General features: G+C 37.8%; 1 protein-coding gene across 3 annotated transcripts; it reads right to left on the bottom strand.

Moving 5' to 3' along the window:
• Nucleotides 1–372: 372 nt before the first annotated feature.
• Nucleotides 373–16,417, bottom strand: LOC104425637 (general transcription factor 3C polypeptide 2). 3 transcript variants are annotated; one of them, XM_010038374.3, is made up of 15 exons: nt 16,034–16,417; nt 15,311–15,449; nt 13,323–13,351; nt 11,686–11,779; nt 10,133–10,893; nt 9,230–9,361; nt 8,131–8,203; nt 6,899–6,938; nt 6,731–6,803; nt 5,289–5,354; nt 2,966–3,043; nt 2,704–2,873; nt 2,375–2,421; nt 1,592–1,838; nt 373–1,429 (listed from the first exon to the last, which is right to left on the bottom strand). In XM_010038374.3, the coding sequence occupies exons 1-15, from the start codon at nt 16,303–16,305 to the stop codon at nt 1,086–1,088; spliced, it is 2,565 nt and encodes an 854-aa protein (XP_010036676.2). In that variant the 5' UTR covers nt 16,306–16,417; the 3' UTR covers nt 373–1,085. The 3 variants fall into 3 exon arrangements, with proteins under 3 accessions (XP_010036676.2, XP_039160769.1, XP_039160768.1); XM_039304835.1 differs by having other exon boundaries at nt 10,268–10,893; XM_039304834.1 differs by lacking the exon at nt 2,966–3,043.
• Nucleotides 16,418–16,686: the final 269 nt, after the last annotated feature.

Here is a 16,686-nt window from a genome sequence, read left to right as displayed (position 1 = left end):
TTCAATCAGCACAGCAAATCTGTGCTGATAAAATGCAGGACAATTCTTGTGTTCCGTGGTTTAAAAATCAGAATCATTTGCATTGACAGTAAATTCGTATAAGCATTGGTGACTGTCAAATCTTGTCGGTAACATCAAGTTGGCTAGCAATTCGCTTAACCTATCCGCCGTTTGTCATTTACCAACAATTCTAAGAATTCTTGAGTTACTAACGTGTTGAGTTATTAATTCTTATACGAAATTACCGAAGTTCACTTTTTTTTTTTTTCCTAATTTACCAACTATTCTTAATAATTTGTCAACATTCATCTAAAGAGTTAGTAGATCCATATCTAGGTACATTGAATGACTTGAATGAAACAAAGCAAGTAATTTCATAGAAAAGTTGGGAAATGAACTCAGGCAAATAAACGTTGGTGTAGTAATATTTAGTTCCGAGAACATCGACATAACGTCCCCACGATAAAAAAATGTACGGCAAATACTTGATGAAATAACAATTTCCATATGCTCCACATGATCCTACTTTATAACCGATCAAAATTCCAGTAACTTAGGATAAGAATCCTACATTGAATGGAGACCCTTTCGAGATATTCCTAATGATCGAGATATTCCTAATGATCTTTGAGATCTATCTCTATGAATCTTTATGCCAATGATATAAGAGACTTCTTCCAATCCCTTCATCTTGTTTCATGTAGCATACCTGAATATGTATTGGCAAGTGACTTAAAAAAATTATCTTGCCTGTCGTAACCTGAGTCACAATGAGCTAAGTTGGGCTCTGTATCTCTCGACATTGCCAGACGCATCCTCTTAGTCTTATATAGACCCATTTACAACCGACGGTCATAGCCTTTCTGAAAATCAATGAGATACAATAAGAAATCTTCCACTGTAGCAAGTGTTGTTCCATGCCGACAACGGGCAAGCTTAACTATAATCTTCAAGAAACCTCCAAGATAAGCTTTGATGCATATTTACTGACCCAAAGAGGGAAACGCTATATCACGTATTTGCATCGGCACCAAAAACTGAATATGAAGCCTCAAATTACCAGACTGGTGAAAATCTCTGTTTCCTCATTTCCATTTTGATTTACGATCTGTACTCAACGTATTTATCTGTTGACACCTCAATATTCCAGCAGCACCACCAGAGCATAACCATTTCTCACTGCCTTTATTCATGTTCCATCTCACCCTGTGCATCGCCACAATCTTAGGAGGAAAAGTCTCAAATTCTGTCGAAGTAACCGCATTTTCTGCTCCCTCAGGAACTGTCTCTGGCTCTTTGGCCCTTTGGATCTCAACCCGCGGCCTTTTCTTATTAAGCTTCCCAGAGGATTGGTTCTTTTTGCTCTTGAAAGATGCCAATGTCTCCTCCCAGCCCGTTTCCACACTTGGATCATCACCATAGCACAGTGCTGCCACAGACAAAGAAGAAAAAAAGACTGAAACTTGAAAGACTCCTGAATATATATATATATAATTTTTTTTGGGTAAAAGGTAAGTAACTCCTGAATATTATTTAAGTGCAAGTTCTCCAATAAAAGATTCACGAGATATTACTAGGGTCAGCCATATACCTAGTATTTGGTCATCAGGAGTTGGTCCTTCCTCCTCGTTTTCCATGGCTTCTTCCACCTCAGGAGATGCAGATAGCATTTCATGCGTTGAACTTGGGGTCCCCTTAAGTTGTTTTCCTAGTGTGACAGGAGTATCTGATGGCGACATGTTAAGTACAATGGCCGATCCCTCCTCTGCAACAGACACACACAGGAAATGTGGGGCTCGATGTCGTGATGGATCCTTGTCCACTGCCTTGGAGGTGAGCTGATCACAGTGAATACAATCAGAGTGCAGTTTTGCTGAACTGTCACATATAGACTTTTATATTACAAAATGTTAAAACAGGTGATGTGGGCATCCTGTGTCGCAGTCAAAAGCTTGTAAAACTTGCTCAACCTTGCAGCACTTGCAAATTTAATTTGTGATCACTAATTCTCATATATCATTGAAAAGACAGGAGACATAATTCGATACAAGTAGATTACTTGGATCATACATATATGCCATATGAATCACTTGTTTTTTTGTTTACTTTTGTTGGTTTTGGATCTTGCCATGCTTTCCTTTAATCTTCCTTTGTGTCACACAGCAAACAGTCAGTTGACCCATAAGTCCCGATTGTGACACAGGATGCCCATGAGGTTCAAATGTGCGCTACAAGCCTTGAACATGACACCTCAAATCCCATAATCAGACATGATGAGAGAACAAGGATGGAGGATTTCAGGAACGTCTATCTAAACAGAACATTTCGCTAAGAAAACATTAAATAGGACTTTGCAGAGGAGATTCAAGCTGACCTGGAATTGGCAAACGTTTCCATCAGCACCACTATAGGCAACCATCCCTGATTATTCAAATTAAATTCCAGGAATTGGTTAGTTAATCTAAGTGGGTAAGATCACTAGAAGAAGATACTAGTAACATAAAATTTAAGCTTGCAGTGAACTGTTCTTGTTTAGGGAGTAATGATAGAGCTGAGACAATAAATTCAATCAATCTTTTTAGGACAATATATAAAGACAAACAATATTAACAGAGGTGCAATTATAGAGGTGCTTCCAACAGAAAAATTTTAAGTGCAATATAGAATTAACTTTAAACATCCAAACAAAAATAAGAAGCATACCAGTATGTCTTGAGACGTGAACACTCCAGATGGCAAAAGATGAACAGTACAATGTATGCAACCTTTGTTTCGTGCTACTGAGAGGTTTTCCAGTGACAGGACCATCATATGCAGACCTTGACAAGCTAAGCAATCTCACTGTTCCATCATCAAATGATAAAAGAACACATCTGAAAAAGAAAGAAGGTTGATACTTCAGCACTTGCAACAGAAAATGTCAAGGCTACAAGACATGCTCTAGCATGTGCGGTAACAAGGATACCTAGGATCTGGCAGCCAATCAATGCTAAGGATATTCTTGGGTGCAGAATGAATGTGCCACAAGGGATGAAATGGATCACTGCCAACAACCAGGAGTAACTTATCAAGTATACCATGCAACATAATCTACTGTCACTAAAAAATATGAACGAACAGATATACTATAACCAATAACCATAGCAGAACCACAAGAACACCTGCAATAAGACTAATCGTCAAGGTGCTTTTTGGCCCAGACTTCTGCAGCTGGTTTGTCAGCCCTCATGATTTATTTTAATGTCCAAAACCAGTCAAAAGCCCACTGGCAGAAGCCAAGACTAGAAGTATGAAAAAGCAACCTCCATTGTATTGTCATTCAATTTTGGTGCAATTGAAAATAAATGAGCAAGTGATCCCAAAGTTGCCCAATAAAGTGTGAAGAGTAGGCTTACAACAAAATTTTGCATATATGCAGAAAAGCCACAAGTGTGAAAATTTCACATTACTCCTTCCACCTTGTAATTTAAGAATCATAGGTAAGGCAAGTTAAAAGTCACTTCTTAACTGAAATTCACAAACAAAATCCTAAGGATCTCCAAACAGGCTCCAATCTATCTTTTTCGTTGCAAGCCCAGTTTATTCATGTTTACTACAACCAAAATCCGAACCTTGGCCTCAATATTAAAATCTGGTAAAAACAGTATGCTTGAATTAGCATATTAGGTACTGGACAAAAAAGAATTAGCATATTAGGCATTAGAGTGAGAACTTGATTGAATATTTAGGCATTCAATTGGCTGTTGTCATGCCTCCAGTATACCTGCCTTGCCAGTTCAGTTTGACTGACTAGAAAAATAAGGTGTAAACTTTTTCCTACCACACACAAAGCTTCAGACACGAATGCATACTAATAGTTCTTGAAAATGAAAAAACAAAACTACAAAAACCTCTCTAAATCCAATAACAATATCACAACAACAACCACCACCACCACCTTAATAATACTACAACAAAAAAAACAACAACAAACCTTTTCCCAGTGTGTGAGATTGGCTAATTCAATCCTTAAGTTATTTCATTCTGTTTTCGTAGCAAGACTTCTGAAGGATCCAAGTAGTCCATTTATTTCCTTAAACTTCTAATAATGTCTTTTTAGGTCTGATCTATCCCTTAAGTGGCATCCCTTGATTGCACAAAATACTAGATACACTTCTCTACTTCATCCATTTTCCTTGGATTATGTCTATGTTACTTCCATTGCGATTTTCTTTTTCTTGACGGTAGTTCCATCAAGACAGTTGATCCAAGATAATTACTTATTTCACTCCAAATCTCAACCCCAGTTTCATATGAACCTCTTCCTTCCCTTACAAATAATCAAAATACTGTATTTGGTATTTTCATATGAGGACACGCATTGCAAAGACGTGTTGTAACCAACCAATCAAAAATAAGATGCACACACATGACACCAAGTAGAGTAAGATTCATAGCATGCAGGCAATAGTTATTGGTCGGTCATACTCAGTCATCACTACCACAAGGTGTATCATCATATAAAATGCTTTTTCTTGCATTCATCCTAGATTCTGAAACTTCCCTCCAAAATTCAAGCAACATGTATCCATGCCCCATCTTCATCTACTAGCAGTATACAATTGGAAAAGGATACCCCATGAAATGTCACCCAATTACTTCTCAATGACCTCACCCCTGATCAGAACAACGACACGACGACTTTTTTTTTAACGGTATGTAACCTATCGTCGATGGTTAATTTTCACTACTGCATATGCACATCACTACTAGCTTTATATACAATAAACATGTGCCACATTCTCCAACTCAAAACCATCTAACACTCTTTCTAAGAGCCCATCATATACTTTTGCAACTCTATGAAAGCCATGAGCAAATGGATTTTGTCCGTCTGTCGTAGTGTGTTTTGCAAGAAGTATCATTTCTGATCGATCAAATAAGAATGAAGTTTTATTTCTACAGACTAGCAAGCTTAGTTATTAGACAGGTTTGAACAATAATGGCCAATCTCCTGTGATGAGAGAGTATTAAGAGATGTATTCATTAGCTCCATGTGCTTAATATCAGAAGAGTTTATATAAGTTGGATTGGTTGTAGTTAAGTCTTTAGCCTACTCTACAGACACAAACAGTTCTAGCGTAGGCATCAATCCATTTTGAAGCATAATCAGAACTCAACATAAATCCTAATGTTCTCGTGCAAGTACATATTTATCAGAAAAGTGGCCATTCTAGAAATTGTATTAAGACACAGATAATCTCTTAACATGGATCATAAAGAAGTCGACAATAAATTACCAAACATACCGCATGTCCCAGAACTTAATGCCTCCATGTCCAGCAGTGACTATGACATTTACACTCTCGGGATCACTGCAAAATGTTTAAATTCCAATAAAAGAATTACTTAAAATACATATGTTTATTAAAAATTTAAAATATGACAAAGCAAGGTCAAACTAAGTAGTCTTCACAATCATAATGAAAATAAATCATAAAATGCAGTAATTTATACCTATTCTAATAGGAGAACCGCCATTTAAATTTATCAACATTCATAAAATGAAGAAATTGTACATTAAAATGGAATTGGGATGTCTTTATTCCCCAAAAATATATGATATTGTAAGGCTAAAAAGCAAAAGTTGTACTCAAACCAGTCCATCGATATACCAGTGTTGGCTCATTTTATCATTAACAATAGACCCAACACTATGATGTGCTTTAGTTAAGATGATCTGAAGCTCTATTTCCCAGATCAGATCACCCTAAATGGACTTTGCAGACAAATGGACACATAAAAATATTGTCATTTGACAAAATGTTTAAAAGTAGAAAAAAGGAGAGGTGAAACCAACCTAGACAGAGCCAGGACCTAAGCTCCAGCTAAAATGGCTAATGAAATGGGAAGTGAGCCCAACTAGGATAACATTTTGGAGGACCTATAACTTCCAACTAGAATGGCTCTCTTTTCTCAAATAGTCATCAACACACCGCAAAATAGTGACTTTCCAGTTGTAACAATAGGGATCAGTATAGGAGATAATCTCCAACTAGAATGGCCTTCTCTTTTCTTAATGAATCGTTTATGTTGCACCAAAATTGTACAACAAAGGACTTGGCAGCTGCAAGAATAGGGATAACTGTGGCTTTGGCACACTGTCTCCAGAGAGCTGGACGCATGATTACCAATTCTGTAAAAACAAGGCAACCGTGGTGCCTTCTTATCCTTCTGACTATGTTTTGATTGGTCCATAATTACCTGGCAGCTGGGCAAGATGAACACACCATATGGATGAGTCAATAGACGTTCTTGAACATTCTGTCATTCTTTATGTGCCTGGGTTGCATCCTCCATGCACTGCCTGATTGACCCTCTCAGGATCAATAATAATCAAAACTAAATCTAAAATTTTCTGCCTTGTTACCTTTCCAACTAGGGAATTACATCAGCAGAAAGATGGTCTGCCTTGTTTCCTTTCCAGCTAGGGAATTACATCAGCAGAAAGATGGTCTGGCTTCTTGTTGCTTTTGTTTTTGCCTTTTCTTTGTGGGACAACTCTAATAATATGAGACATAGCCTTATTCAAAAGTTCGCTCTTTTAAGCCCTTTTTTCATTGCTTACAGAAGTACTAAAGTTTTAATTATTGAAGTTCAACAATTTTATGCAGCAAATAAAAGACAACCTAACATTTACATACTGACAATCCGAAAGGAACAAAAAACATACAACTGAAGTAAAAGTCACCTTCCAAAAGGGGCCCAAGCAACTGCTCTGACAGGAACTGTATCTGCAGTGAAATGAAGCAAAGGCCTTGTATCTGCAATTCAAGAGCATAAATTTGATTAATGCAAGTGCCAATGAACCAAAAAGTTTGACAATTAGAAGGGAACCGACAGACAAATTGCCAACTACCTTTGGATGAATTACTTGCAAAGAATTTCCACAAAGCTACCTGAATGTCACAAGTTTGGTGTTCAATAAAAAAATATAAACTAGAAAGGCACTGAGATAAAGATGAGCAGCTCAATCAAAGAAACAAGTGGTGATTTAATCCAAATAATCCAGAGACATGAGTTAGAAATGGCTTCTTTTTTAAGGATGTAAACCTCCTTGTTGCAAGCCATGTGCCACTTCAAGTTGCATCATGAGAGTTCTAAATGTTGGATAAATGGCGGCACTTTGGCCTCAGAATCGGTACAATGGGACAGAAGCACAGGCCAGGCAGATGAGAGAAAACAGAAGAAAGCCCTGCAGGCCCCCTTGAGCAAAATATTCCCTCAAGGATGGATAGTTTCTATGCCAAAGCTTGGTCTACAAGGCCCACTGGTAGGCCAAGCAATTCAAGTAGCAAACACTTTCTCCTGAACCATAAAATAAATGAAAGATCTTTGGCAAACCAAGGGATTAAATCAAGATTCATATTTGTCTGGACATTTCATACTAGCGTACAGAATCATTTTGCAAAAGGAGAAAAATGAACCGTTGAGGTGGTGCAACAAATTGCAGAACTCACAGTTATGATGACAAAAGAGACAGCTGGGGAAGAAGATAAAACAATAGCATTACCATAGTTACATAAGTAATCTCCTCTTTGATAATAAAAATCATACATGAATTTATGTCCATATTCCCTACACATGCTCAAAAGCTAGGAACTCTTAAAGCCATAACATTCCTAGGATTCTGGACACTTTTGAAAAGGAATGAACATACTTAAATGGAGAAGAGAATACACAAAAATATTATCCTTCTATGTTCTATATTCCTAATTGAGTAGAGAATACACAAAATATCATCCTTCTGTGCTTCTATATTCCTAAAATTTAAAAATTGTGTTCATTACCTATACTGACGTAGGAACTCCTAAGTACATAAAAAATTGTCCTACCAAATCAAAATGACTGGCATTATTCTTATGGTTATGTGAATACATATCAATAGGAAAGAAAATGGAAGATTTTGCCTAATGGTGAAATGTTCATTCATTTAAGTTATTTTACAAGAAGAAAAAGAATAAACATTGAGTCAAATGAATTCAAGTACTTGCTACACCAGGAAGATATTAAGTTAGACTTTCATACAGGAATTCAAACTATAGCCTGAAAAGAAACAGATTCATTATATAATGACATTAGTAGGCATACCGTTCCATCATGGCACCCAACAAGCAAATATTCATGTGGGTGAGAAGTCGACCATTCCACAGACAGCGGGATGCTGTGCAAAGAATTGAACAAGATTCACTTTTAGAGCTACCACTTAACCAACCACTTTTAAGAAAAGAAAAACATAAAACTGGTGCAGAGGTTCTATTAGAAGTATAGGGTTCTGCAAAAGTTCAAGGTTTCAAGCCAGCAACTGCCTTTAGAGTCAAGTAACATGATTAAGTGATAGCCGAATCATGATTGATCCAGATAGTTGAAAAGAAAATAGGTGAACTACAGGATCCTCTCAGTAGATTTGGCCCAAAGAGGCTGCTCTATCTTAGAGTAGTACAAATGACCCAAGGACCAAGACATCATATTCTCGCCAGATTTGTCTTTCTGCTCTCTTTTAGCCTTATAAAGATTTGAGATCATGGAGTTTTGGATTTGTGATGTAACTGTCCCCATCTCACCCCACTAGTGAGATCTTGAAACAGAAAACAGGACATAGAAAAGCATACAATTCGCACATGAATGATGGAAACATGAACACCATGCCTGAACCCATCTAATCCTTGGACATCTAACTCTAGTATGAATAATATATAAGCTCTCTTAACATAATTCTTTCAAAGAGACAAAACTACATTATGATACTTTCTGCCTCATCTAATCAAAGCACAATCTGCACAAGGCTTGAGTCACTGTATCACATAACATCCCTACATCATGCCACGAATGCAAACTTAACTATATATAGGCTGCAGGCTGAATGGAAGTGCTATAACAAAAGAAAATCAGAAGTTTACGAAAATCATAGGGTAACAACAATAATTTATACACGACACTTCAGTCCATATATCAACCAACTACATGCCAACGGCAACAAGAAACAGGGTAAAGCAAAAACCAAAATATTCAAATCATGAGAACTACCATAATAAACTACAAGGGGGCAGATGAAAGGAATCATCTGCCCCCTCACTCTTGTAGCAATCCAACCAAATCATTCAATAATAATCAAAATCTTCACTTCAAATTGTCATTTAGCAATTGGGAAATTAATCCGCTAATGCTTTACAATCGACATATATTTTACCTCTGTATGCCACCAGATTTAAGTGTCGAGCATCTAAATACTGGCTCCAGTTTTATAAAGCGAGGATCAGTATCCTCCCTCTGAGTAGAAGAATAAATAACTTTCACCGTTTGAGGCAATGGAACCTCCCACCTGCACTTGAAACATAGAATTATTATAACTAGATGCAGAAAGCTCCCCGTTTCAATATGTAAAAGCTTCTTTTCTGCCACTTATTAACATAGATTATCTAAGACACAATACAAAAGCTGGTACATGGTGAGATACAATCTAATTAAACAGCAAGATTGTGAGATTAATTGAAGGTACAACTATAATTTCCTCTCACTCGTTGAACATCCACAAAGGTGCAGTTCTTCCCTTTCTGTGAGGGAATATAACCTATGCCATACCACATATATTCTTCCTTTTCAAACAAAGCTCAATCCAAAAAAAGATGGTTCGAATTAAATAGGGCAAATAGTATCATAGAAAAACTTGTAAAAAGGATTATCCCAAGATATTTATTATTTAGGAAAGACAGAAAAACCATAGTGTCCCAATTTCAGCATGGAATTTGTTAAAGCAAGTCTCTTGTAGCTAGAGTTCATCTGTGCAACAGGGTCTAAATCACATGTCAACAAAATCGTGTCATGCTCTCACAAAACACTTTAAAAAACACTGCAGACTTATGCAAGAAAGTAAAGACAACAAAGAACATTATCCAGCAGTTTTTTTTTTTTTTTAAGACAAAATGAGTTACCATCAAAGTAATTAGATCATTTGTGATTTTTCCACTGATATTAGCTTAGATTTCACCTTAATGGAGAGGGCACATGGTTATTCACATGAAGTAAAACACTATAGTTAAAGGACACACAAATGTATATGAAAGAAGGATAAATCTAGATGTACAGCTCTTACACTTCTATAGACCCATTCCCCAGCACAACGGCTAGATAGCCCATCAGATGTGTGCATTTGGTTTCATGCATATCAAATGGCCGCCATTTCACATCCCACGCAACTTTTCCATTGTGAGAAAAGCAAAACACCAACCTTGGTGCGGCAACATCCTCCGATATTAAAGTACCAGAACTCGATCTGCTATAACTTCCAACAGCATTATTTCCTGCAGAACACGCTCTAAAGCCAGATTGACCTTGCTGATTTATGCAGGGCAAGAATCTTTCCTCATTTTCCGTCATTATTGACACATGTTCATTGACATGACAGCTTTCCACACCACCGACATTATCTAACCTTCTACCAGTATTTGGGGATGCTGCTGCTTCGCTACTTCTTCTTTTTCGGCCAGAATCTTTCCCTGCAATTTGTGCACTGAGAACCCCAGAAACCCCATCTAAAGTATATGATACCGGTGTCTTCTCCGGAAAGTCACCAGCCAGAGGCTGACCGAATTGACTGTTGCAATTCGAGTCATCAGAAGGTCTTTCTAAGGGCTTCTTTCTAGGTCTTCCCCTAGGTCTTGGAGGCTGAGATGATTTCTCTTTTAGGGATTGTGAATTTGCACGCCTTTGTCTAGGCTTGTCCACTAAAGATGCCTCTTCCCCATCTCCACTTATGTTAAGAAGAGACCATATTTGAATGACACCTCTGCCAGTAAGTGGGGCACCCAATTTGTGCTGAGAAGATCCCCGAGGATGAGCAGCAACAGCTATGAACTGAGAAAGCAAGATGATCTTTAAAAATCAATCATGCAAGGGACATGTAAAACTAGTCTCACATTTTCCTATGCCTAGCCAAATCAGCATAAGCATCGGAGATTGCAGAGAGTTGACACAAACAGGGCCATGGCAAGTGGATTAATTAATGTTAGTCATACCAAAACAAGATTAATAGAAGCTAATTCTGCTCATTCCTCAAAAGCTCAAACATCTTATCTTGACATTGTAAGTAGCCATACCGCACAAAATGCTTTCATCCTAATAAGGTCAAAAAGTGACCATGAAAATAGGTAGTACTAACAGCAATGACAGGGCATCCGCTTCAACATTCATTCAATCTACGAAGTGCTTAATTTAATGCAGACAGAGAAATAAGCTACTTCATAGGGCTAAGATTTGCATAATTAAAGGGTTCAATCCAACTATTACACCAAAAGGGAGGGGAAAAGAAGAAAGGAAATCACTGGACCAATCTAAGAAATAAGATGACCGACCAGTCCATCATCCAGAGAAGAAGGAATTTCATTTACCATCTAGAATAGAATGTTCTATATCCCAAACTCGAAGGAATAGAGGAGCCAATATCAAAATTAAAGAAAGACATTATAGGATATCCTGCACACTGATAAGAGCATTAAGCTTTTTGCCAATTTATTCCGACAAGACATTTGCCAGAACATTCACGCTGTCTACCATAAACTTCTCAAAGTAATCTACTGCAATTTTCTGAAACAGAAGTGGAGAAAATAAATTGCCCACCATAATGCTTCACCAGAGGGAGAAAGGTACCTCATTTTTAGTCTGATATTCAGGTCTGTGGCAAACTCTGGGACACCAATCCAGAGCCCAAATTGAACCTCCAACATATATGACAAAATCCTTGCTGCGAAATAATACGGAGATAGATAGATGGAGATGTCATCCTTATGTAACATAAAGAAAAGGAGACATTGAAGCATGATGCACGTGTGTTTATCACACAGGCAGAAGGCAACATGAGTTTCAAAAGTAGTTCAGAATATATCTAAATCTGAAAATATAGCAGCGTCTATGGACAACATCATCAATGGCACATTAGAAAGTGCAAGACGATGATCGCGTGTATTTGACTATACATTAGCCTTACTTTGACGTACTAGAATAGTAAGTTATGTGTACCAGTTACCAACTAAAGCATTTAGATAAGCAGGCCCATACCCAGTTACCAACAAAGGGACCTATCTATGGCACTACCAAGCAGCCAAATATATAATGCAAGGCTTTGAAGGCGAGAGCAAATTTTAGCCTTTCGTCAATAGAGCTTAGCTGTCCATCAATTAAGCCGTCATAACAATTGAGTGTGAAAGCATGGTAGCTTGTTGCCCATATTAGTTAGATGAGAAGATTGGCAAACTTGCAAAATCCTTTGAGTTCTCCACCAAACAAAGTTTAAGTTTGAGCATTATTTAAGATTTAAACAAAGTTAATTCAGAATAGCAAGAAGTGGTTTTATTAGGTCAAGCTTTCGAATACCAGAATCCCTGCTTCTACTCTTAGAAAAAAAAAATTTGGTCACATCCTATTTGATGCAGTTCTGATGTAGATCTTGAGTTTGATGTGCAAAAACATTGGAAAGAAGTGTACAGATATGCTTAATAGAAAGTATGGATCACTTTGCTAGTAGCTTAAACTTTTGGGAGAAAGAACTGCTGATATAAATATTCCACAACACCAAGTTAAACCCCTCAAAAAGTGCTACCATTATGTCAAAAATAAGGGGAAAAAAGAGGAGAGAAAACTGTTACAGGAGAGATGGAAATAATAAAGTCACTGATCCAGCATTATCAGCCCCCACACCAGGCCTTAGGCTTCAGGTACCTTAACCCCAGGATATGAACTTAATTTGTTGGGACATTGAGCTACTTGCCATTTGGCTTCCATCGCAATACTTTTAAGATAAAATCCCTACAGAGATTGCTAGTCACACATGCTGCCTATTTTAAGATCCCCTAGAATCTCGTGGACAGAAATAAGTTGATAACCATCTCATGATCCCATAGTTAATTGAGCCAGCTTATATCTTAAAACGAAGAGATCAATACAGGATAAATAAAAGCAATACAGTAAGGGATTTTATGATTATAATGTGTATAAGTAGCACAATGAACATGAGATGCTGACAGCCTGACTGTAGTTCTTAAACGCAAGTGGTGCAATTTGAAGAAATTGATTTGAAAATAAGGTCTTTGAGGTTGGTAACATCTATCATACATTGTGAAGCTTCCAAACCAACAATCAGAACATAATCCTCCTACTTTAAGCACCAAAAAGTCTGGTGCAAAGCATGTTCAATATCAAGTATGAATATGATTGAAACAGTGAATATTTGTAAAATTCCACAAACTGTGTGAATACCATATTTTTAAGCTTAAATGCGATAGAAACACCTGTTGCAATTTGCGTGGGGTCCATTATCCTGCATAAGGTTTACAGTTCACACCATCAGTAAGAAATGATTGTAAGCATTTAATGAGGATTAGCCACTAGAAGTACCAAAACTATTTTAGTTTTATACAGTTTGGTAACAAAACCTTAGGAACGACCATTTTGGTTGCAGACTTTCTTTTAAAAATTTCATTTGAGCATCCAGGAACTTAGTCCAGAGAATCCTACGTGACAATATTTAAAGAATAGGATTGTCAAATCTGACTTTTCTAATAGTTAAACATCAAAAGAGACACTCAAATGATCTACCTCAAAAAGTTATCGAACTTAAGCAAACATTTAAGAAGTTTTGAAACTTCTAGTGTCCATATTAGAAACACACAACACCGCAAACATCAGTAGCTTCAAACTATCAATTGAACAACTGCACAAAAGCTTCATTCTAACAATTAACCATTAAACATTCAACACCACAAACACTAGCAACTTCAAACTATCAATTGAACAGCAACTGCAAAAAAGCTTCATTCCAACAATTAACCATCATCACATTACATTTGAACAAAAAATAGCATTTCTAGCACAAAAGAAACCGAGCCCAACAAATATATACCGAGCAAAGTCATTGAGGACATAGACTTGTCCCAAATTCAAGAATTGAGACTAAATTGGTTGAAAAGTTGTAATAGGAAACGATACAACTGTTGGACTTGTATGATCAGGAAGTAGAGCAAAGAGAGGCGCTAAAGCTGTTCACCAACTACTGTATGTCTGTGGACCAAAGATGAGAAGTCCACTTCCATCAGAATCATGATACATGAAAACATTAAAGAAGCTCTCTAAACATTATTCTACAATTTGATTGATTTTCTCTCCCTATTAAAATTAGAAAACTAAGAGGCTTTGTAAAACAACAAAAAAAGGGACTCCAATTATGGTGAACAAAATTGGTTCAAACAACCCCAACTGCCAACTTCACCCCTCTCATTTGTAGACAAATCTAGTGCTCGGCCATTGTCCAAGTCCCTATAACCAATACTAATAGCCCCTCTCACTCAACCATTCCTACAGCTATAACCTACATGTTGTGATCATAATCAACAACTTATCCTGACTTTTACTCTTGTTGGAGATCTCAATCCATAACAGAAGTAATTTGCTCTTTTGAATGGGAACCCAACTCCGTCTCCTCTTGCTCTTGCTTGACAGCACGAATTTTAGCGGGAAATTGAGATTGAGCAACAAATTAGGATTTAAGTGAAATTAATGCTAGTCCTAGGGTTATATTTTCTAATCAATCTAGTCCAAATTCCTTAATTTGGGGGTAAGTTTATGCCCTCAACAATGTAGTTAAGAGCTAGAGTTCCTTTCATCTTAGAAATGATGTTCTTTGGTTGAAATATTATATCATCTGGGTTATTCATAAAGGAAGCCTTTGTGCTACAATGAATGGTCAATAAATAGCTTGAAATCGCTGATGATTGTGTTGCTCTATGTCTATAGTTAATGGATAGCATCCGTTGGATACTATCAGTTCCGAAACTTTTCAAGGGATCACTTAAAATTCCAAATCATTTTAAAATAGACCATTTGAGAATTTCATCCAATGCTTTAATCATTTAAAAAGCCACAAAGCATAATTTAATTTTCAATATATTACAACTTAGGATTCTCCAGCAAAGCTAAGTCTTTGAAGACACTAAAACGAACCTTTTGAAAAAGTTGTGAAGCCAAAATGATCATTGTTGACATTCTCTTCTTTTTTTTCTTTTTTTCTTTTTTTGTTAGACGAAATCATCCGTAAGGTTGTGATACCAAACTATAAGTTGTAAAATAATTTTGACAATTCTAGTGTCCTGATCCCAAGATAATGATATGATCTGTTCCAATATGCATGCACTAATGGGGAAGGGGACATGAAAATGAAGACTCATGGAAGTGAAAAAATGCATAAAAAAGGTGCATAATCAAGCTTTCAACAGCATAATACCTGAGGAACAGTTGCAGACGAGAATGGTGGCAAGGTTACCTCAGTGCCAGCATCCTGTTCCTGCAAACCCCGCACTTCCTTAGCAAATTTGATAACCTTGGGTTCATAGTTCAAGTGCCTCCATTCCTCAGTGGCATCGCTACACTCACATATCACAAACAGAGGAAGAAAGGTCTTGAGGTAAATTGAAAAACCAACTTTTTCGTTAACAAGTAAAAAGGATTTACAGAACACAGCACCGATAGAACTTTAGAAACTTGACTTCATAACGCATGAGTGCACTAATGTGCTCTTAATATTTAGCGAATGAGGATGAAAGAAAAAAGCTCGAGCAAGCGAAAAACCAGAGTGCGAACCAAATAAGCTCAAATTTAGCTCACTATCATTTCAAATTGCTTGAAATAGTGATTGAAGCAGACAACCTCAAAATCTCACCCTCGCCCGCTTCGCCACAAGTCTCCGCAATCGAGTCCACCGCTCTGAAGCGAAAGAGAGGCCTCATGTAAAATGAGAAACCGACTCTTGCTTCACAAGCAAAGAATTTACAAATTACAGCAACGACAGAACTCCGAAAAGTTGGGAGATTCTATTACATCACGGGCGTAACAATGTCTTCTTATATTCAGCGATGAACATGAAGATCAGAGCTCAAGCAAGCGAAAAAGCCTAAGCACGAGCCGACATAAGCTCCGATTGAGCTCACCATCACTTCAAATCGCTCACCTTGAGAAAGCGATCGAAGAAGACAACCTCGCAATCTCGCCGTCGTCCAGAGCGCCGACGCCCGCCTCGCCGCAGAGCTCCGCGACCGAGTCCACCGCTCTGAAGTGATTCTCGACGGAGCAGTCCAACGGCCAGACGCGGACTTCGGTGCTGCTCCCGGGATACTCCAACAGCGGCGGCGCGTCTAGCTCGACGGCGCGCGCCGTGCCCCCGGCCTCCGACGCCGCCGCCGCCGGCTTTCTCCTTCCTCGTCGCTCGCCGGCGGCTTCCATGGCGATCGGCGGTGCGGCCCTTCTTCGGCTTGCGAACCGCGCGCGGCGAAAGTGAGATTGCCGGGTTTCGAACTTCCGTCTGCGATGAAAAAGAAGAGGCGCTTTGTATTTCCTTTCAAGGAGTTTCGAACCCTAGACCATGCTACTGCTAGCCGTACTTATAGTAAAACCCCGGCAAGAGCTAATTCCCTACTCGACCCCCGAATTTTACGTCTAATCTCAATTCTGTCCCGTACTCTCTCTTTTTTTTCCTAAAAATCCCCAATTTTTAATTAAATCCCAAATCTACCTACATGTCCAAAAATTACTATCGATTTCTTAAAAATTATCAATATCCTGATGTTATTATTATTCCATATAAGGTGAAAGTATCGATAAAAG

This window comes from Eucalyptus grandis, chromosome 11 (genome assembly GCF_016545825.1).
Source record: "Eucalyptus grandis isolate ANBG69807.140 chromosome 11, ASM1654582v1, whole genome shotgun sequence".
In the NCBI taxonomy this organism is placed as follows: Eukaryota; Viridiplantae; Streptophyta; class Magnoliopsida; order Myrtales; family Myrtaceae; genus Eucalyptus; species Eucalyptus grandis.
Note: the sequence above shows the minus strand (reverse complement) of the source record. Positions and strands in the feature narration are given on the sequence as shown.